A 21,786-nucleotide genomic window follows, 5' to 3' on the forward strand; every position below is an offset into this window, starting at 1 on the left:
CAGCGTGAACGCCATGAAGGGAGGAGGGAGTCGCGACCCAGAGTGTTTTGCCAGAATGGCCACTTGGACATTTCCCCCTTGGCGGGATCTCCACCGCCATTGACAATTGTATGAACACATTTGAGGTTATTCCCAAGAAGCTCGCAGCCAATGCGATCATGGGGTATAAGGACAAGGAAGATGTGCGTGGCTACAAAGATGGTTTTTTGGTAGGAAACCCCTTGGCTCGGATCGACAAGTGATGTAGAACACTAACTCCCGCTTGCAGTCAACAGTAATACGCCGCAGCCCTGAAAAGAAGATCGTGAGAGGAATTGGCTTGACGGTTTTCCTTGTTGTATTCGTGTTCTTCTTCCACAGTAGCTTCTTCCCCTCGAAACTCGAATTCAATTTCGTTCCGATACCTATTCGACCAGAACGATACCCAGTCTCGTCCAACATCCCCCTACCAAGAGGGTCGAAGAAGATACCAAAGATACAACATGCTCCTGTGGTGGAAACGCTGCGGGAAAAGAGGGTGAGAGAACAGCGACTGAGTGAAGTTCGAGAAGCATTTTTGCATGCGTGGGGAGGGTACAAGAAGGAGGCATGGGCGAAAGATGAATTGATGCCCATCAATGGCGGATTCAAAACGCCTTTCTGCGGTTGGGCGGCCACATTGGTAGACACGTTGGATACGCTGTGGATCATGGAGCTATATGACGAGTTTGAATTAGCTTTGGCGGAGCTGAAGAATGTTGACTTTACACACAAGGAGGGATGCCAGATCAATCTATTCGAAACCACGATTCGGCACCTTGGGGGTATGCTTGCAGCCTGGGATCTCACGGATGGGAAGTATCCAATTCTGGTCGAGAAATCTGTGGAGCTTGCGGAAGTGTTATATACCGCATTCGATACGGAAAATCGAATGCCTACTCCTCACTATACGTGGTCTGCGTAGGTTTTGGTCTTGCTCCACGTAGGCTACGCTAACATTCAGCCAGAACCGATCCTGACGCGAATGATCATTTACCCAGTCGAAGTATCGTGCTAGCGGTTCTTGGATCTTTGACATTGGAGTTTACACGCTTGACACAGATTACTGGAAATGCCAAATATTATGATGCAGTTCAGAGAGTTATGAATGAGCTGGAAAAGTGGCAAGATGTTACAGGTCTCCCAGGGATGTGGCCAGCCATGGTAGACTCCTCAAAGATCAATCAAACGATTGCACTAGCTTCTCCTTATGTTGGCTCTCGCGAACTATATACCCTAGGAGCACTAGCAGATTCGACTTACGAATATCTACCAAAGGTGTGTTAAATTACATGTAAAAACAACTCATCAACTGACATAGTCAGCAATTCATGATCCTTGGCGGAAAATCTCCGTCATATAAAATAATGTATGAGAAGTTTATCGAGGTCGCAAAGAAGGAGTTGTTCTTCCGACCTATGAACATAGCTGATGAAGACATCCTAATTTCCGGAGCAGTCAATCGAGTGGCAGGAGAGGCAGTTGAGCTCAACCCAGAGTTACAGCATCTCTCATGCTTTACAGGAGGAATGGTAGCCATCGCTGGTAAAATATTCAACCGCCCAGACGAAGTCAAGATTGGAGCCAAGCTTGCTGATGGCTGTGTCTGGGCTTATAAGAGTACGATTTCAGGTATTATGCCTGAAACCTTCACAGCCGTACCTTGTAAAGATAAGACCGAATGTCCGTGGGACACCCAAAAATGGCTTGACGCAGTCGACTCAACAGCGGATGAGGAAGGAGTCCGGTACAAAATTGGCTATGAGAAATTAGCACCTGGCATGACTGGTATCCAGGATGGTCGCTATCTACTTAGGTATGTTTCTGTTCCTGCTCCTACCCGAAAGGTGTGAGGTACGAGATCGCAATTGCTGACTGTCTCTCCAGACCTGAAGCGATTGAATCCGTCTTTATCCTACATAGGATCACAGCAGATCCCTACTGGGCTAACGCTGGGTGGAACATGTTCAAATCCATCATGGCACATACCAAGACGAACCTCGCTCACAGCGCCATCGATAACGTGATGGACGCGATGCCCAAAAAGGTGGATGAGATGGAGTCTTTTTGGCTCGCGGAAACGCTTAAATACTTTTATCTGCTCTACAGTGAGCCGAATGTTGTAAATTTGGATGAATATGTTTTGTGAGTATCAATCTCTTACAATCTATGTTGCTGTGCTGACTATCCTCTAGAAATACCGAGGCGCATCCTTTGAGGAGACCAAGGTGAACGCTGTTGGGTTCTTCTGATTACATTGGGTTGGAGTTGTGGGTCTTTGAAAGGCATTTAAGGGAGTTTACGTTTGAAATTGGCATTTGAATTATACAGAGCTTGAAAGTGAGAATTAATTTTCGAAATCTTCCGTAATTAAATCAACCACAAATTCTGTTGGCTGAAGTTCCCAACAATATTTTCAAGCCAGCTTTCATCTTTACTTGATAAGAGCTCTGTAGTCCCCAAGCTTGTCACAGTACGAGTCTACGTGATTACTAAATACTTGGGTGGGCGTAATGGAATTTTATTGTTTTCTATGGCTTACACAATGTCCAATATGGTGCTTGCAGTGTGCTCGCCCGGTAAGACACTCGAAATGACCTGGAAAGGGTATGGATATCATAATTTCTTGTTGAAGATTGTTTCGACGTCGCAGCGGAAGATGAGCATTCAGAGAGTTGCTGGATCTGGTGTCAAGGCATGCGGTACCTTGCAACTGCTGAAGATAATTGGTGGAGTTCTTCGTCCTCGGATTGTTCCAATCTATTTGATACACAGCCTTTAGTAATGATTAAATTTGTGCCACTGTATGGCCGATATTCAGGCGCGTATGTGAGTATTTGAGATCCTGTAATCGATGTTAGTAGTCGGTTTGTGTGACAAGTTGGCAAGAAATGAGTGCTTGCCTACGATTTGCTAGTATTTGAGGTACATTTGAAATTGTGAGGATGTTATATAAGGTAAGCTAATGAGATTCCAGTCACTCTAGTGCTGTACGAAAGACCTGCATTTGAGATGTGCTGAAAATTCATTTAGCTCTGGCACTTGGTTCTCTCGGAGCTTGGTCCTGTCTTCGTCCTGAGAACTTCCTAAGATTATCAATGATGACTCAATCTCTTTGAAGTTCCCTTGGCATATAGCAGTCTGTGATCTCTTGTATGGCAGCTATTGCGCTTTAGGAGTACAGATACCCTTTTGCTTTGCCAAATTTGATTGTGTAAATCTTTCAATAGAAGGTAAAAAAATGATGTCTCGATTACGATATGCTCCACTTCTGATCCAGTCGAGCCTACTGCTGAGGTGAAATCGATAACTTAGCCCCAGGACCAAATGCAATGACACATGCTATCACACGTAGCTCAGCTATAAAGAATATCTACCATGCTTCTGTAGCTGTAATCATAATCGACTCGCTGACAAGCATGCTCACAGTGGGGATGAAACAATGCTGTTCATTTTCTGTCCTCGGTGACCCTTTATATTTCGTTCACTCTCATTATCCTAATTTGAAGCTGGCAGTCCTAGCTCGCTCTTGTGATGAAGGTACGGGGTTGTTTCCAAAGTCAGCCTTGCGTAGCTTGAAATAGCTTTTGCTTATCTTGAGGTTAACCCATGATCAGGTCGATTGTCTCACGATCTTGCTCCTCCCACATATCCTTCCAGATCTTACCAATACCTTTTCTATAGGCAATGCCGTTCTCCCATTCGATCCATAGCACATAGTAGTAGTGGTATAAATTTCCAATTTTAGGGATCATCTCAGGTGGGATACCAGACTTGTAGGGATAATCAGCATTATGATCTGCTGAAAATCCAGTGACAATCTCAACGAGCTCTAATCTTGCGCCGCGTAGCTTTTGCTGCTGAGTCTTGCTCTCATCAACTCCACCACATTCATCTGGCTGCAATGTCCCAGCCCATCTCCCCCTAGCATCTCGGAGTGACACCATAGGATAGTGAGTGTCTGCCGGCTCAGAAACAACCAACCACGCCCTCTTCGTAGTGCATGAGATAAACGGAGCAATAATCAAAGCGGGCTTGACAGGTTCCTGTGCAAGGGGAAGAGGATACCAAAACTCTACGTCTGGTACTGACTCGTGCTTGTAGAACCACTGCCACTTTGGCTTTACGTTCACGCTTCTACCATTATTTGGCGACTCGGATACAGGGTGTCTTGTCCAACCTGACGGACAAGGCAGATCTCCTTCTGTGTAATTTGACCGATATTCATACCAGACATTGTGTATTGAAACGCCGACATCGGTTATGGACTGCTTGTAACTCCATTTGGTCAAAGGAGTAGCAAATGCAGCGCTACCACAATAGGCGTCGTCTGAATATTTGACCCATTCAGCTGCCTCAGTCCACATCCACGGGTTTAATGAACCTTTCCAGCCAGCCCAACTCCAGCTGGGAAGGCTACGTGCACCATCCGTAGACTTCGAAACTCGGCGAGAGAGGTTGTCAGTGCCGTTCCAAATCAGTGCAATATCAAAGAAACCTGAAGGAAGCCCAGAGATGAACCCCCCCAAAAACGAATGGTTCAGTGCTTGGGCTAAACCTTCGAATGCGCTCAAAGCATCTTCTGGATATGTGAGCTCACGAATATTGAAGTTTGTCAGCAGGTTCACGAAGTCATACACATCAGGATAGATGAGGTAGAATAGCCTTTTGCTCCTTTTGCTGGGATCGGGCAATTGATTTGATTGGCGTGGACTTTCGGTTGACTTCACATCTTCCAACCAGACGGCCACCTCGCAATCCCAGCGTACGACATCGGCCTCGAAAATTAATTTTCTCCTAGAGAATATTTCCTCTTGTAACGTCCATCCTCTGGTTCTCCAAGTGCTGAGGTGGCTTAGATTGCCAGACGACCGCGGTACCGTTGGTATAGATATACGAGCGGGTCCTATTGAGTAAACAGGTTTGTTCAATGAGCGGGGTCGCGATATCCCACTTAGGCCTCTCAAACCATAATTTGCATCACTACCTTGGGCGGCAACTATTGTGATAGTTGCATTTGCGTATATCGCTGACATGTTAAGGAGTTCTAAGTGCTTATTTTCATCATCTTGCAGTACACATAATGAATCAACCCAAAGGTATCTCTCATGAAGCACAGGGACCAATCGCATCGCATCTCGAATGGTATTCGGTATTAACACATCTCGATTTCCCGGTGCAAGAGCCCGGTGCCGCATTAGAAGCTCTTTGTTTCCTTTCAGAGTACGAAATACTTGTGCACCGCCCCAGACATAGCTCAAAGCTACGTATGGCTCGCTTCCACATGGTTGGACCAGACATTCAAGCCAGGTGTCAACCAAGTACGTGGGTCGAATAGTCGCAGATATAGTGTTCAGATGTTGATCACACTTCCTTGAATGCCGTCTCTCGCAAGAGGTGATCCAGTCCTGAAGGAGGCTTCTATCGATCCAATCTCGATGAGGAACCCGGCCTCTACATATCGAAGTTGATGATTGTGAATCACTAATAAGGTGAACGTCGTGGACCAACAAATCACGGTTATAGGCACGGCGCCCCACGATATCGATTACATGCCCATTTGCTGAATTTGTCACGGCGTAACTCCTCGGCAGTTCAATACTATCGTCGATCCGCAGCGTGTGGGCTAGAAGTTTCTTGTGATCTTCACATGTCGATAATCGCATCACTTGCTCATGACTTCCCAATTGAACTTGTGTCCATTCGTCTGTGGTGTTTTTCAAGACATTCAAGATTGAACAGCAGGTTTCGCACTATATGATATCCACAAGTTATTAGTCATGTGAACGAGTCGAGCACCGAGTTCAAGGAAGATGATGCACTATTAGAGCACGTAGGAACGTAAGCTGATCAAACTTACCGATGACATTGGTGCGCTTCCCCAATTACAAATTGGACAAACAGCCCGCGAGGTGTTTCGACGATAATAATGGACAACCAGGACAAGCCCAAAATACCCCTCCAAACCACAAAACCCCAGCAGCAGCACTGTCGCGAATCCTTCTTACAGTCAGGGATAGGAAGAGTGAAGAGCTTTCCATAGACATCAAGGTAGTTTCGTGGTTTGCATTCTTTCAGGTGACGCCTGCCTGACAACCGATGGAGCAACCTGAGGAATCAGAATAAGGCTGGCGGCCAGAAAAAGTGGCTGGAAAAGGGCGACGACTGCGAGGTGCAACAAATATGCAGGTTATTTGAGAGTAGTTAGCTGCTCTCCGAATGCATAAATCACGTGGTGACAGCAAGACAGGGCGAGTATGTAGTAACGTACCGACCTAGGTAACTAAAGAAAGTAAATTGATGGAGAGATATATGGAGAATTGAATCAGGGTAAGGAAAGAGAATCTGCTGTGGCTGATACAAATCTTTCATTTGCGAATATCTTGTGGTATATGTCCGATACTGATTGAAGTCCCATCTGGAAATCTTCCCAATTGACTGCAAATATTTCATTGCCCCATTCCGTTAAAGGCGCCGAGACCACCCTCCAACTCCGATAATCCTTTGATGCTGCGCTAAATTCAAAATGCCCGTGTGTTATAAAATGACCCAGTTTCGTGGAAGGACGCTTCATTTTGTACCATTCTTCTCCTTGGACTCTAAGATAGCTTTATTGAGCCTGTGATCGTTCAGCAGCGCAATTCGTTTGCCGACTACGGGCCCAAGATACTCTTCAATTTCAGTTCCTTCGCTGTCCTGGATACCATTCATACCATTCGCGAGGTAGATATCGGAGTCGCCAATAGCTGTTATGGCTTTGACGAGGGCAGCAATCACCATGCGAACGTTCTCGTCTGCTTCGCCATGCTCATTGATAGCTTTTGTGAGGACATATTCGAAGGGCTTCACATTTGGAAGCAAGATTGAGCGAATGACCTCAGGCCCACCGATAGTCGATAGCCCATTTATAGCTCCATAGTGTTCTCCAAGGGTACGAGAAGGATCAAGGAAGTATTTAAGACAGGTTCTAGTAAGCCTTGGCCTAAGCTGCATGCTCGATTCTGCATATTTCTTTGATATTTGGCCTATAAGCGAGGCAGCGTGATCACGAAGTTGATATTGTTCCTGAAGATTGTTCGCCGGTTCTGGTCCGAGATTCCGTCCGACTAAGCATGTGAGAACCGGAGGCACGAGAGCGGTGACATAAGGATTGATGAAGAGGGATGGATTGTTGATCATGGCCGTGGCTAGTTCCATCATCTGGCGTAGGACGAATGTATTGTTAAGAGAGTGGGTGACCTTCTCCGAGATAAACTGGACGAAGTATGGAACAAGCTGATGTAACCCAGGATCTGCGCGCACGCTCGCAAATGCCGAAGCGCGTAACGATACAACCTCCGGATCTGGGTCGTCGTCTAAGATAGCTGCTCGAATTTTGTCGAAGAACAATATCAGCTCCTTGGAGAGCACATGCTTTACCAGCGGTTTGAAAGCAACATTGTCATTGCCAGCCAAAGCTGCAAGACTTGGGTTTGCTCCGGGTCCCTTTGGTACAAGTTCCCCAGCCCTCGCTTCTCCTGTAGTGGGGTTTTGAGGTATAGACGGTTGGACACCCTCGACAGCGAGCCAATGCGCTACCATCTGTTAGCTATCATCCTATCAAGCCAAAATTTAAAATTACCAGTGAAAGACATATCTCGTGGGACTTTGGGTAAAGGCGCATTTATGAGCTTCTCAAAATCCACTTCCTCATCTTCAATATAGTAGAGCGGCTGGCCAGGACCTAAGGAAGCTTCTCCGAATCGCAGAGGCCTCGTAGATTCGTAGCCATATAGAGGTTCCACATCCAATACCCTTAATGCTTGTGATATATCTTGTGTACTCAAAACCGTCCGCTTTGCCTGATGCATAAATCGTGTTGCTTCTATTATGACTTGGCCAAACCGATATTCTACTTCTTGACATAACGCCCGCACTGCGTCTTCATTCAATACCGATATGCCAACTGATTCCGCGACATCGCGTATATTGTCCGGATTCCAGGCGAGTTTCTGTTCTGTTCCCATCGTGACGTCTGCGAGCGAGTTGTCGTGCAGGAAGTTAATCGAAGTACGGTAGGCTCTCCAGCTCGGCGAAACGTTAGGAAAGCTATCAATTGCTCAGCAAAATCGTGTTTGAGCTACTTCATCCAAGGGCGTGTCGTTCGAGGAACCGCGAGTGGCTAGTACAGACTGTCGCAAAGCCAGCGCTGTGACTTCGAAGAGGCTTTAACGCCAGAATAATAGAGTAACAGCAGAGCGGCCCCCGATAATGAGTGTGGCGATTCGAAAAGTATGGGTGAGTATCCGATATCGTGTTCCTTGGGATGTCGTCTTTTGCGCTCGCAATGTCTTTCTGGTGATGTTGCCGTCTGCGGGCAGAGCTTCCAGAGCTGGTGCGGGTTCACTTCGGCTGGCGCGTCAACCCCAAGACGCGATTCCTCTTCGTGAGTGCCCCTAGCCGTGAGCCATTCAAATAAAAAATACCACTCACTAAAGACGAGCTCTTTGAGATTCCTGCGGATTTAGACATGGCGAACTCTGAGGACCTTCAATACACGTTCCGTCAGCCTTCAGGGCCAGTTTCTAGAGGAGCATTCATTGTATTGGAAGGCCTCGATCGGTCCGGAAAGACTACCCAAGTAAAACTGCTGTGTGACAAACTCTATTCGGAAGGTCACAATGTTAGAACACTTCGATTTCCAGGTCAGTTTTAAATCAAAGCAAATCAGAATTATTGCCTACCGATTACATAGTATTGGGCCTATGCTGAAGAATTATTCAAAGATAGGACAACCGCAATCGGAACAATGATAGACAGCTATCTGCAAAATACTACAGATCTAGAAGATCATGCTATTCATCTGTTATTTTCAGCTAATAGATGGGAGAAAATGTAAAGAGCCTTCTTTCCTAGGTTGTTTTGGCCATGAAGCGTTCACAAAATTCTGACATTTTCAGAGCCTGGATAAAGGAGCAGATATCCAGAGGCTACACTATAGTTTGTGATCGATATTACTATTCCGGTATGGTATACAGTGCCGCAAAGAAGAATCCTACACTTTCTCTACAGTGGGCGAGATCACCTGATGTTGGACTCCCTCGCCCAGATCGGGTTCTCTTCTTAGACCTCACAGCTGAGGAGGTGGAGAAGAGGCTTGGTTATGGCGAAGAGAAGTACGAAAAGCGCGAATTACAAGAGACGGTCCGAGAAGTATTTCTTGGCTTACTTGTAAGAGGTGAAGAGGAATCTACAGACATGGTAGTGATAGATGCCGGTCATCCTGTTGAAGAAGTTGCAAGCACTCTTTGGAAGGCAGTACAGACTGTTGTCAAAGAGGTAGAGTGTGGCTCTCGAAAAGAACTTGGGACTGTCGGGACGTGGTCACCAACTTTATAAGTGCGTGAAAATTGTAGTAGTAAGTCAGGAGAGACAGTACTTCCTTCAAGTATTCTAATAGGAGTAAAGAATAGATACCCATAAAACGCTGTTTCCACACGGTATGGCGTTAAGACCAGAACCAACGCCGACTGTGCCTGGTGTTGAAGACTGCAGTAACCAAACCATTTATCCAACGCCTCAAAATGCTAAAAGACCGCCACCCAAAATCTCTACCGCCTATTCAGTCCGACCAGACTGAAGAACTCGTTTCGAGTCTTTTCCCTCTTCTCAATGCATCCGAGTACACAACTTGTGATAGTTGTTGCGCTTGTCTTTTCCACGCCTCGCATGACCATGCAAAGATGACTCGATTCCATTACTACTGCTACGCCCTGCGGTTTGAGTATTTCCATTACTGCATGGGCAACATCTTTTGTAAGTCTCTCTTGAATTTGTAGCCTACGCGAGAACATATCTGCTATCCGTGGTAATTTCGAAATCCCAATGACATCTTTGTTAGGAATATAGCCAATGTGCATCTGTATAAATTGTTAGAGCTTTTTACTTCGCAATGTTACGGGACGCCCACCTTTCCTGTAAAGGGTACCATATGATGTTCGCAGAGACTGAAGACTTCAATATCTTTCACAATCACCAATTCGTTGTGTCCTTCGTGGAATATAGCATCGTTGACGATGTCACGAACATTTTCTTGGTAGCCTTTCGTAAAAAAGAGCATTGCTTTCGCATATCGGTCTGGAGTGCCCAAGAGACCTTCACGATCTGGGTCCTCGCCGAGACATTCGAGGATTGTTCTGACAGCTCCGGAAAGTTTTTGCAGACGAGCAGCAGCTTGTTCGGGCGATTCCTCTTTTCGCTCACGGGTTCCCAGGCCTATAAATAGTCAACAAAATGCAATTGAGCCATGGACGTTCTCGTACTTGGCCGGCTCAACCCGTCGAAATCGATAACTGGACTTGGCGATCTTACTTCATCCACATCCAAGTTGGGCCGGGTTGGAGAAGGATCATCGCGAGCATCTCGAGCAGGCTTGCTCATACTGTGCCTCCTCTTTGGCACAGATCCATTGGCTTTGCGCTGAGAATTCTTTTCTGATTTGGACTTTCTCTTCCTCTTCGAGCTTCCATCGCCATGCCCCTCATCGTCAGATTTGCGCTTACTTTTCCCGCTGGAAGGCGAGTGCTCAGGCGAAGCAGATTTTTGTGAGTTCATATCGTCGTTTTTGGACTCTTCCTCAGAGCTCTGGTCTTTGAATTGAACCATGTGTTGTCGTCCCATGAACTTATACTTCTTTCCTAAGCCTCTCTCCGTTTGCTGTTTGCTGAATGAGTCGAAAAGTTCCCTCGGAACGCCGATGATTGCCCGATGACGACGCTACTGTGGTTTGACAGGGGTAACATCCCCAGTTTCTTGTGGCGCCTGTGAAGTCCGTGCGAATATCCAGACCTCTGGTAGGAGCCCGGCTGGAGAGCTTCAGCCTTGCAACTTCATGAACATTCACATCTGGGAAGCGCTCTTCGTCTTTGTACACCACTTCGGCTTCTTACATCTCCCACCTACGTGTCGTTGCCTCTATATCACAGACAATCGACCAGTGCGCGTCAATCCACTGCACTCCGGCCACCATGGCTTCTCCTCCATACAATCACGGCTATAACAATGCCATCTCACCACCTTATCCTCCTAATGCGCAGCTTCCGCAACCACCTAAAAGACGACAAACAGATATGCCTTCCTCTGCGCCTGCGATAAAGCGTCGCAAAGCTTCCATGCTGTCAACCACATCTACAGGTTCTGCTCACCCTTTGCGACAAACATCCTTCCCGCCCGAAAATGCATCACGAACGCCGGCATACTCTCGCTCACCCAGCGCAGATACAATGGTCTCCGGTAGCGTTGCAGGCGTTGGGCAACCAAAGAAGAAGCGAGGGCGTAAGCTTAAGGGCACAGTTAATGATAATGCATCAGCTGCTGATGTCCAATCAACAACATCAGGTCCTGCGGGTAAGAACAACAAACGGAGAGCGAGTAACGCAAGCTTGGAAGACGAAGAGGATGCTGGCAATGGCACAACAGCTATACAGATGGCTGCTGAGACAACGGAACAAAAGATGAGAGAAAAGGAACATCAAGCGCTTCTCGTTAGAGGCCTTGATCCAATTCAGACAGACCGATATGCAAACTATCGACAATCTCGTCTACTTGATCCTATAGTGAGAAGAGTAAGTGTCACACCACTATCTCAGGCATGTGCCTAACAAACAATAGATTATCAACCAAACACTCTCACAGTCAGTGGGCGCGCCCATTATATTAGCTGTCAAGACAATCGCCAAAATGTTTGCTGGCGAGCTTATAGAAGATGCCAGACGGATTCAAACGCAATGGATCATAGCGAATGGGGATGACCAAGTAGGGGAGTTCTTAAGCCCACCTGCAAAGGATGCAGTCAAACCCGAGAAGGAGACCAGAAGAGGACCATTGTTACCAGACCATCTACGAGAAGCCATTCGAAGATACAGATTGAGAAGGGAGGGCGGTTCGGTTGCGCAGCTTGGATTATTTCACGTTCAGCGGCAGAGTGGCGTCGAGCGGTTTGGTCTCCGCGTGAAGGGCAAAAGGTTACTGAAGTAACTGTGCTTATTCAGGTTTATCCACGTTCTAATAACAACAATATTAATGCGATGGCTTCAAGCGCATTTTACCAGCTCGGTACTAACAATCAAAGCTCCTTCAACTCAAGTGGTCCCTGGCACCTGGCTGCCCCTAGTTCTTGTTCCACACGCGGCGCTCCGAATGGAATATCAACATCTCAAGATTTTATAAGCCACATTTTCGAGCTTGAGCCTCGACATCCTGGGCGAATTCGCCACGGCTTTATTAATCGCAAACATGACACTCATGCGACGTTGGCCCAAGCTACACATCTCCCGCCCCTTGTTCCCTTCCTCAATCATGTATCCTCGGCCTCGCTCCGCCATCGTAGTCTCCAGCAACAGACACCAGCCCAATACACCTCGCATCCGGATGCTCCTGACACTCCCCAGGCTTTGCTTCCACATACTCATGCTCTGTGATCCTATATCTCCCATTGGGACAATCCCTTGGCTGGCCTAGATGACCAGGACAGAGGTGGATGGCGACGTGTTTTAGATGGCCGCAGGGAGTGAATATGACGCATGTTTCTGTGCACATGGCTTGGTGTTGGTGGAGAAGTTTGTTTGTGTGGAATTTTGGGATTGAAATGAGTGTGGTGAGGAGGTTTGGGTAGTGGTCTTCTTATGGGTGCGGAATTGCGTTTTCGTGTGAGAATTTGAAAAATCACAATCTTGCAACATGAGTCAAATTTAGCTATCGTGTCTGTCATTACTTGCGTCTTCCAGGTACATGTTTCTTGGTGAATGCTGCAGACTCTACTTGGTTATGTGAGCTCGACAGATTGAACATATAATGGTCAATAGGGGCTGACGGCTAAGCGAGGATCCCCATATACTCCTGTACTTTTCACCCTTACTATGCAGAAGTTTAGTCTTGAAAATGCAGTCGTATAAGACAATGAATTTTGAAAATCGTACAAATACAACTTGGTCTATCTGAAAAATGCGTGGTAAGCGAAATTTGCGCTTCAACTAGTGTCTACCCATCCCAAATTCGCATTCACCTTCCCTTCCTCGCCCTCTCTCATGCCCCACACCCTCACTTTCGTTTTTATATTGAACAATGACCCAGAAATGCATCATCCAATAGGAGACGTGGCCGAGTGGTTATGGCGGTAGACTCAAGCCTAGCTTAGCAAACTCAGTTTGTTGGTATTCTACTGGAGAGATCCGCAGGGGTTCGAATCCCCTCGTCTTCACTTAACGCATTTTTGTGTCTTTTAGGGTGGACTTATCTCTTTAGGGGCGTTTTGTTCTGAGTCCTTGTGTTTTCGGGAGTTGAGGTGGTAGGGATGGGAGATGGAGGTGTTTGTTTTGGGTGTGAGTCATATGCTTTGATATTGAGGCGAGAACGGAAGGCACGATATAAGTGTTACCACGTTAACATTTTTTGAACATTCGTCTTTATGTGAACCTTCAAGCGATAATTTTATTTTTCGATGTTCAGGTGCTCATCTTTCGCTACATTCAAAGTCCCAAATCATGGTGTCCAACTACATAATTACCACTGTACTACCATTAATAGAGATTAAGAATACATAGATTGATGATGGGTTAAAAAATGAAAAACCGTGGTAATCACTTTCATTGTACAGACACCCAAACTGTCTATTGACAGCACTACTCACTACGCTCATTTGTATTTCATACTTCTTCTATAATCAAATCCGAGTTTTAATTTCATGCCAAACGAAATATCTATATGAATCCCATACTTCTAGCAGGACAATACTTTTTATATTAAGTTTCTGTTGCAAACTTTCACGATTCGCTTCAACCTATAGATGAACTATCCAAGTGTATTGATATTCGATTAATTGAGAATTGAATTGGTGAATTAATGGAGGAGTTTTGTTTTTTGTAGATCTGAAGCGTCTATGTCATATCCTTCGAACTACACTTGTTTGCAATGATCTATTGGTGAAGAAGGAGTTCAAGAAAGGTTTGTCTGGCAGAAAACCAGATTCTGATACAGGACTGAGTGATAATTATTCAGTTGGAAAAAACGTTATGTTTCGTTATTTCTCTTGCTTGAACGTCATATATCTTGTGTCTCGAGCTTAGGATGATATAGAAAACACAAAGTTGTTCTGAAATGTTGGGGTTCGTTTACAGCTTGAGAGCCAGGCTCTCAGTTTAATTCACGTCATAATTTTATAAGATACTTTATTTCAGATTGAGTTTGAAATCTTGGTAATTCTTTCGGGTATCATTCATCTTATAACTCAACGCAGTATGCAATATTTCTAATATACCCCCTACCCAATACACGCTCACTCATCCATACCTAACCCCACCAAACTGCTCCTTCTGATCATTAGTCGGCTCCGCCCCCTTCTCAAGCAACATATCCCCCGGCGGCGGCACCTCATGCACCTGCCCTAGAATCCCCTGATCAACATTCCTCTGCCCCTCCGCCTCCTTCAGCACCTCCATCAACAATCTCGTACTCTCCGGCACACTCCTCAGCTTCCCCGCCAAAATATCACTCGCGGGCACCCTCTCCCCATAGAACCTCGCATTCTCATCATTGCGTTCAATCAGGATACTCCCATCTATCTGCACTCCGGCGTAGAGTCCACGACTCTTCATATACGTCCACACCGGCTTGCGATTCTTCTGGTCGCCCAGATCGTACTCGCCGAGTCCACCAATACCGATCGGGCCAGCTGCAAGTGAGATCTCTCCGCCGAGGGAAAGTCGCACTTTTTTGAACGCCGCGAGGGCTTCGGGGGTGTTGATCACGAGTACGCAGTCGTAAATATCGATGCCTGCCATGAATCCAACGCCTGCGGTGTGGATAAGTAGACCGCTAGGAGGTGACCAGCTGCCGTCTGGGAGACGAGATATCAGGACACCTGAGCCGCCGGCGCCGGAAACCCAGAGACCGGTGCGCATGGTGGTGAAGATTGCGAGGGCGACGGCGTTTTTGATTACTTTGGTTGGGATTTTGACGAGGACTTTTGGTTTTCCTTTAGGTCCGTCTTTTGGTCTGGAGGGGTCTGTTGGGCGCTCGGAGTAGAATCCATCCTCTATAATATTGTTAATTGTGAAATGGGAACAGTCTAGAGAATGCTAACTTACTGCAAAATGATTTCAAAATACGTGCACATTTATCACTTTCCTTATCCAAGCTTTGCGGCCAGAAAGCCTCTGAGCCAATCTTATTTGTGAGTTTATTTACTGGCACTCCGAGTTTCTCGAAACCGTTCCACAGCTTGTCGAAACCTGCTTTACTAGTATTTCTAGTTTTATCCCAAGCAGAAGGTTTGCCATGATGATTTCCATCAGTGGCTATCCCCGTTGCCGGAGTCATGACAGGTGGTCCATCATACTGAGGTGTCCAGGTTGTTGGCTGATACTGTTCTTGATGATGTTGGCCTGGTGGACCACCACCAGTAGGTGGTGGCGGGAATTGATATTGAGGTTCTGTTCCAATTGGGTTGTATTGAGGTGGAGGTACATTTGAAGAATTCTGATATCCCGGGCCAGATTGAGGAACTGACTGATATTGCTGGTCGTAGCTTGATTGTGGGACTGGGATAGGAGGATATTGGTGTTGTATGTATGGAGCATCTCCTGCAGCGGCTTTTGGTCTTGGTGGTTGGGGAGGAGGATGTTCTTCTGTTTTCTCGGGTGGGTATTGAGAGGAAGACATTGTGGATAGATTGTGTTAATGGAAGGGTATCAAAAGTGCTAAGAAATTTATGAAGAGATGAAAAGTGATGTTGGTGGAATGGGCGAAGAAGTTTAAATATGAGAGCTTCTTCCACGATTCATACCCAGAGACTCGCCTCAATACTCATTTAGACGTGAATAACCTGTAACCTTAGTTGCTGCGGTACCACTATTACGCGGTTGGGCGAAGGTGTACGATGTACGAGAGTACGAGCCGCGCAATCAGGAATCCAAGCCTCAATGATGTCATGCAGCCTGCTAAAGATGGTTACTTGATAACAGCCATAGCTACTAAGCTGGATAATAACAAACTAATTGGACTTTTCGTACAATCTCGTATATACGAAAACAGACTAACTCTATTATCGCTTCTAGATTTGCAAGTTATTTTATAGTCGCTGGCGAACAGCCCCAAGCGCACGTGATCTCGCTTATCAACCATTGCCATATTGCTATTTTAATCCCCTTGCTGCTATATCTGGTGTCAGTGTAACAACAATCTCTCATATCTGTTTGAAAAGAAATCAGAACTAAGTTGGCTTCTCACAACGAAGTTTTGTATCAGAAAATCGTATTCATATCTAATCATCGATTCATTACATCATTACCATTCGGCTTTCAAGCCCTGACATTCATAAACCAACCCTCTCAATCTACAACCTCAAAGTCCCAGTCAAAGGAAGATCTCTGCTCGAGCTACCAACGAAGACATTATAATCCTCACCCAAAACCAATCTCCACTCCTGAGCGGTGACATCCCAAACACTCAAATCTCTTCGTCGCAACTCGAATTCCACAGTTGCCGTGGCGTTAGGATGGATCATGATCTTCTCGAAACCTCTGAGTTGGCGGACAGGCTGGCCTTCTTGTGGAATGCCAATATATAATTGTGTAACCTGTTGAGCTGCTACTTTTCCGATGTTGGTTACGGTCGCGGTGACAGTAGCGACGACATCCCAGAGATCGGCCTTTCCTCCAGGAACGATGTGGCCAGTTGGCAATGCTGATAAGTTGGCACCGACGCTGTTGGCAGTCAAGCCGGAGAAGGAGAAGTTGGAGTATGTCAAGCCGAAACCGAATTCGAAACGAGGCTCAATGTTTGAGGCGTCGAATGCGCGGTAATCGATGTAGACACCCTCAGTAAAGTTGTCTTGAGGGAAGCGATAGAACTCTCCGTTCTCGCCCAAGTCAATGACTGGGTTCAAGATCGCTCCGTAGTCGGTTTCATTCTTGGCGACGGTGTATGGAAGTTTTCCACTTGGGGAGACATCGCCGTAAAGAATCTTGACAAGTGCCTCACCAGAGTCTTGACCTGGTAAATGAGCGAAGATGACGGCGGTAACGTTAGGATTCTCGATCCATTGATCGACAAGTCTGATACCAGCGTTGTGAATAACGACAATAGTGTTGTTGTTCTGGCTGGCGATGTTGCGGACAAGGGCATCCGAGAAGTCGTCGCGGAGGGCGGGACGGTCAGCACCTTCACTTGCAATGGCGTTAATGAAAACAAGAGCTGCATCGCTTTCTCCCTGAACAAACCCAGTGGCGTTGAGGTTACGGAAGTCCCAGTAGAGTTGGGTGTTATCTTTCATCGCGCGATTCTGAATGGCGTTGAATGGGGCGGAAATGTAAGATGCAGTAGCACCACCTGAACCGCCTCCAGTAATGACAGTACCGTTGGCTGCAATTGCAACTGGAAGTGGGCAGTTTTGTGGAATAAGATTACCGTAACCGCAGTCGTAGAAGCGGGCGTAGCTGGATTGCAGACTCAGACTCCACTAATTTTGAAGCATGTTAGCATTCAATTGGATACACGAGACGAAGGAATTGAATGCGAAAAAGCTTACCTCTCGGAATCCGGGGGTATTTAGGTCTGGTGCAACTGCATCATATCCGAAAAGGGAGAGAACACGAGGCTTCTTGAGTGGAAGCGCATTGTTGGTATTCTTGACCAAGACATGGCCCTCAATGGCCGATTGCATAAGAACGGGGCGAGCTTCCTCGACTCGAGCGTCAACCAGAGTGTGAGGAAGAAGAGGGTTGGCTGGCATTCCTATGCCCAATGCTGGGTAGGATGGTGAGTTCTGCTCAAGGAAGAAATATGGAGCCATAACTCTGGAAACCATGTCATCCAGTCTGGCCTCTGGGATCGATCCGTTTCGTACGGCTTCTGTGAGATTTCCTCCCCCTGTACCAGTCAGTGATGATAGAGAGACTGTATTTTAAGCGAGACTTACAGAAAGCAGCACCGGAAGGCATGACCATATCCATTCCTGCCAAAGCACTTGCCACTCCACCATGTTGAGCACCCCAATCAGAGACGACGAAACCCTGGTATCCAAGCTCGCCCTTCAAGACACCATTCAACATCTTACTATTTTGGCAAGCATAGCTGTTGTTAAGTCTGGTGTACGAGCACATGATTGATCCAGTACCCGCGTGGACAGCATCGTAGAATGGCCAGAGATACAACTCATGCATAGTTGAATCGTCGATATTTGCGGAAGAAGAAAGGATGGTAACATTAGACGCGTCACGAATTTGGTTTCGTGCAGTCTCTTGCTCGTTACCGATAAAGTGCTTGGTGCAGGCCACAACTCCTTGGTCCTGGATACCAGTGACCGAGAGACCAGCGAGGATACCAGAGTGGTAAGGATCGTTACTGAAACCTTCCCAATTTCTACCACCAAGAGCGATTCTTCCAACGGGTCCGATCATTGGTGGACCAAGAGCAACGTTGACACCCTTTCGGCGGAACTCACCACCAAGTTGGTATGCTCTCGCATAGGTGAGATTCTTGTTCCAACTATTCCGGATTAGCAAATTGAACACAGCTTGGATGAAAGTCGACTTTACCTAGCACCATCGTGAATTCCACTTGAATAAGCATTGACTAAGTCAGTCGCTCTCACACCGTTCCCAGCATCCGCAAGACAGAGACCTGGGAAACCGAGTCGGGGAATTCCAGCAATATTTCCACCACAGCCATTTGCAGGATTACGGACTCCACCAGTGAGATTGGTTTTCTCCTCTAAGGTCAATTGGGCGACAAAAGCTTGCGCCTTGTTAAGAGCGTCGGCCCATAATCCTCCAGCGGCAGAGATTGTTGGTGATGGGTATACTGGCTCACTTTGTCCAAAGAAGTAGCCTATGAAATTGGTAAGTAAGGGATACTACTGTCAAGAAATTTGTGATTTGCATTCGAGCTATAGACAACAGAACAAAAGTTGTTATTGAGGTTGAAGGAAGGCGAGTACTTACTGTCTTCAGTGATTAACTCCTGTGAGTTAGCTCCCGCAAAGAGAGAAAGCGCAAGAAGAACGACCACCTTCGAAGTGAACATCTTGAGATTGGATATGATTGTCTGTTCCTGGATATCTCAAACCCAATCGCAGAAGGCCAAGGACTTATATACCCTCTTCAATGACCGACACGACCTTTTGGTGGGACAACTTCGGACTCCATCTTGATATTTTTTTTGGAGAAACGGCCTTACTGGGGATACTTGGCATCTGTCCCAACAAAGGCGGGGAGTGGACGGCAAAGGCGGAGGTAAAGTTTTTGGGAGGCCCATTTGTTCTGGGGGTTGGCGTGCTGGAACCGACTTGTTTTTAGGTTCTAGCATAGCGAGACTAGCGACCTCCTGCGAACGACTTCACGGGGCGAAAACCCTTCTGTTTTTAAGCGATGTCAGTATAGTCAGTGTTTCTTTCTATAAACCCACGAGGTTGCCCATCACCACATATGGAACACCTTTATCAGCACACTCTGAAATATACAGTTCCAATACATATCCTATGGAGATTGGACACTGATATTTCCCCGCGATCTTATACGTCATTGACGTATTTCATCAATGGGGCTTTGCTCTGTACTGTCCGAGCGGTCCCTGACAAGATCTTTCTTTTCTCCGCTTGCCAAGAGCTTACACAGCTATGAATAAGGTTGACATTGGGCTAGAGCGTCTTTCGACCAGCCTCGTATTAGACAGCGCTTAGATGCCGTAGGGAAGTCGATTTCAGGTCAACAGCCGTAAGTGATCATGTCATCTACATCAAAGCCAAGATCTTGTCGACTTGAAGACTGGATGGTCTCCAGGTATAAAACGGCCCTTTTCAAGATAGTATGATGATGGCAAATCAATCGGCTCCGTCTTGCCCACCTTTCGGTGGAGGGGGGAATGGAGCTTGTACCTTGTGAGTCTAGAAAGTCAATAAATTTTGCTCGGTAACGAGATGGCAAGGAATCCCCAATCCCCACACCCCGCACTCCACACCGTCCACTCTTTGACAGCACCCGGCGGCGTGTCAAGCCACGGTTGAATCTCGGGCAGAGCCTATGAAGCAGAGAAAGAGTCCTGGCTAAGGTGGCACGCAGTTAATGGAAATACGAGAACGACCAAATGGAAACCAAAATTCAATGGTAAATATAATGTCGAAGCTCTTTCCTTTTGAGTCCTTAGAACAAACCCTTTGCAATCAATCACATAAGCTTCAGGAGGGTTTCTTCCAAAGTAAGAGCTCAAAACTCGCATCTACTAATGGCGAAAGTGGATCGTTCTTCCTCGAGAATGCGCTACTGTACCCGGTGCCATGGCGACAGAAACTCTGGACTACAATGGACGATATGAAATTTGCAAGCATTGCGTCAAATGATACAAATGAAGCTTTTCGTTTGTTTAGTTGATATTTGATGAGAGATATTGATTACACCCGAGATGTAAGGCCCGGACTATGGAATTCTTCTCGTAGTTGAAAGATCCAAATCTGGTCATAGGTAATGAAAAAGCCATCGCAAAATAAACTTTTGCAGTCGCGTGGCTTGCTTTCGGGGTAACATGGCTGCAAAAGTGGGTGGCAGGCAATGAATGATGGTAGGCTCGGCTCGTCCCCCACATGTCCCACGAGACTGTGGGACTGAATCATGTAAGCGTATATAACTGTCGCTCAATGATGTTACATTATTCAGTGCGTGCCTAGGGCGGAAACAAGAAGCCCTAGTAGAGAGAAATCTCGGTAAGAACTCCGGGAGAGACGACCACATTTTGACGAAGCATTTGATTCCCACACACAATCATGTATATGAGGATATCGAAGTCCCTCACGGCCCAGTTTATCCCGAAGATGTGGCTACGGCACCTGCTGAAGGAATTTCCAATGACTTGACAGAATCTAGCACCTGCCAAGAATCGTCACGGAGAATGCCCTTGGTGATCAAAACTTCAACCACTTCTCTTGTCCATTCCTGACACCTCCTTCCCTACAAAGAGTTAGTATTACCGCGGCAAGGTACTTCTTAAAGCGTATGTACTCACTACATTTGGATTCAAAGGCTCCTTGCTCACTCCCGGTACTTCAACTCTTTTGGCGACCTTCTCAATTTCGTTGCGTGGGTTGACGTCGATACTAGTGCTAGCCGTTCCAACGTCTTCCTCGTGCGGTGCGAATTCAACATCTATTTCTCCGAGAAGATGCTGCGTGAATCTTTCCGAGATGGTTGAGGTGTTGTAATTCCGCTTGAACTCGAGACCGTATCCAGTGAAAGGTGTGCCGAGGACCTGAATGAGAGTCCCTACTGTTTGAGTTGTGGAAGATGGAATGAAAAGCGCCCAGTGGGTGCGTGTGCCGTTGATGCGTGAGGCTCGTGTCGGGTAGGTGAGAAGGAATAAGTTGGCTGACATATTGCAGTGTAAAGCCCTAAACTGATATTTGCAAGCACCGTGTATCCTACAGGGTGCGGTGCCTTCTTCGTTTCTGAGGCGTTCAAAGGATATGCTAATCTTGATTCTTGATAATTCTCTTCGAATTTGTGCCAGGTCTTGGTCGATGAAAGACTGCGAAGTGAAGTTTGGGTGTTGGTATGTTGGAAGCCATTGGCTTTATTTATTTTTAGGGGCCTGAATCACCGACAGGGGCCTACGACTACGACTATAAACCAACCGACAAGTCGATGAATGCGAAGTTCTGATCGAGATTGCGAAAACAATTAAGCGTCTACAAATTGATGTTCCTAAAGTTCGTATTCTATGTCTCTCTTCATTGAGCAAAGTTCC

At 46.5% G+C, this 21,786-nt stretch overlaps 9 protein-coding genes across 9 annotated transcripts; 3 read left to right on the top strand and 6 right to left on the bottom strand.

Annotated features, from left to right (window-relative positions):
- Positions 1-158: 158 nt before the first annotated feature.
- Positions 159-2,250, top strand: GLAREA_04702 (Seven-hairpin glycosidase; the record flags this gene model as incomplete). The annotated part of the gene is made up of 6 exons (XM_008087079.1): positions 159-209; positions 269-939; positions 987-1,296; positions 1,344-1,834; positions 1,906-2,163; positions 2,214-2,250. The coding sequence occupies 6 exons, from the start codon at positions 159-161 to the stop codon at positions 2,248-2,250; spliced, it is 1,818 nt and encodes a 605-aa protein (XP_008085270.1).
- A 1,370-nt stretch (positions 2,251-3,620) lies between these two features.
- On the bottom strand, positions 3,621-5,887 carry GLAREA_04703 (uncharacterized protein; the record flags this gene model as incomplete). Its single annotated transcript, XM_008087080.1, has 2 exons — positions 3,621-5,771; positions 5,879-5,887. The coding sequence occupies 2 exons, from the start codon at positions 5,885-5,887 to the stop codon at positions 3,621-3,623; spliced, it is 2,160 nt and encodes a 719-aa protein (XP_008085271.1).
- A 701-nt stretch (positions 5,888-6,588) lies between these two features.
- On the bottom strand, positions 6,589-8,024 carry GLAREA_04704 (Histone-fold containing protein; the record flags this gene model as incomplete). Its single annotated transcript, XM_008087081.1, has 2 exons — positions 6,589-7,592; positions 7,640-8,024. The coding sequence occupies 2 exons, from the start codon at positions 8,022-8,024 to the stop codon at positions 6,589-6,591; spliced, it is 1,389 nt and encodes a 462-aa protein (XP_008085272.1).
- A 654-nt stretch (positions 8,025-8,678) lies between these two features.
- On the top strand, positions 8,679-9,396 carry GLAREA_04705 (P-loop containing nucleoside triphosphate hydrolase; the record flags this gene model as incomplete). Its single annotated transcript, XM_008087082.1, has 3 exons — positions 8,679-8,702; positions 8,753-8,892; positions 8,958-9,396. 3 exons carry the CDS (start codon positions 8,679-8,681, stop codon positions 9,394-9,396), a joined length of 603 nt encoding a protein of 200 aa, XP_008085273.1.
- A 212-nt stretch (positions 9,397-9,608) lies between these two features.
- On the bottom strand, positions 9,609-10,662 carry GLAREA_04706 (Tetrahydrobiopterin biosynthesis enzymes-like protein; the record flags this gene model as incomplete). Its single annotated transcript, XM_008087083.1, has 3 exons — positions 9,609-9,917; positions 9,968-10,272; positions 10,320-10,662. The coding sequence occupies 3 exons, from the start codon at positions 10,660-10,662 to the stop codon at positions 9,609-9,611; spliced, it is 957 nt and encodes a 318-aa protein (XP_008085274.1).
- A 362-nt stretch (positions 10,663-11,024) lies between these two features.
- Positions 11,025-12,033, top strand: GLAREA_04707 (Histone-fold containing protein; the record flags this gene model as incomplete). Its single annotated transcript, XM_008087084.1, has 2 exons — positions 11,025-11,621; positions 11,668-12,033. 2 exons carry the CDS (start codon positions 11,025-11,027, stop codon positions 12,031-12,033), a joined length of 963 nt encoding a protein of 320 aa, XP_008085275.1.
- A 2,300-nt stretch (positions 12,034-14,333) lies between these two features.
- GLAREA_04708 (uncharacterized protein) lies at positions 14,334-15,714 on the bottom strand (the record flags this gene model as incomplete). Its single annotated transcript, XM_008087085.1, has 2 exons — positions 14,334-15,088; positions 15,141-15,714. 2 exons carry the CDS (start codon positions 15,712-15,714, stop codon positions 14,334-14,336), a joined length of 1,329 nt encoding a protein of 442 aa, XP_008085276.1.
- Positions 15,715-16,387: 673 nt separating this feature from the next.
- Positions 16,388-19,077, bottom strand: GLAREA_04709 ((Trans)glycosidase; the record flags this gene model as incomplete). Its single annotated transcript, XM_008087086.1, has 5 exons — positions 16,388-17,512; positions 17,582-17,922; positions 17,972-18,540; positions 18,591-18,882; positions 18,996-19,077. The coding sequence occupies 5 exons, from the start codon at positions 19,075-19,077 to the stop codon at positions 16,388-16,390; spliced, it is 2,409 nt and encodes an 802-aa protein (XP_008085277.1).
- Positions 19,078-20,846: 1,769 nt separating this feature from the next.
- Positions 20,847-21,414, bottom strand: GLAREA_04710 (uncharacterized protein; the record flags this gene model as incomplete). Its single annotated transcript, XM_008087087.1, has 2 exons — positions 20,847-20,993; positions 21,049-21,414. 2 exons carry the CDS (start codon positions 21,412-21,414, stop codon positions 20,847-20,849), a joined length of 513 nt encoding a protein of 170 aa, XP_008085278.1.
- Positions 21,415-21,786: the final 372 nt, after the last annotated feature.

This window comes from Glarea lozoyensis (genome assembly GCF_000409485.1).
Source record: "Glarea lozoyensis ATCC 20868 chromosome Unknown GLAREA5, whole genome shotgun sequence".
Lineage (NCBI taxonomy): Eukaryota > Fungi > Ascomycota > Leotiomycetes > Helotiales > Helotiaceae > Glarea > Glarea lozoyensis.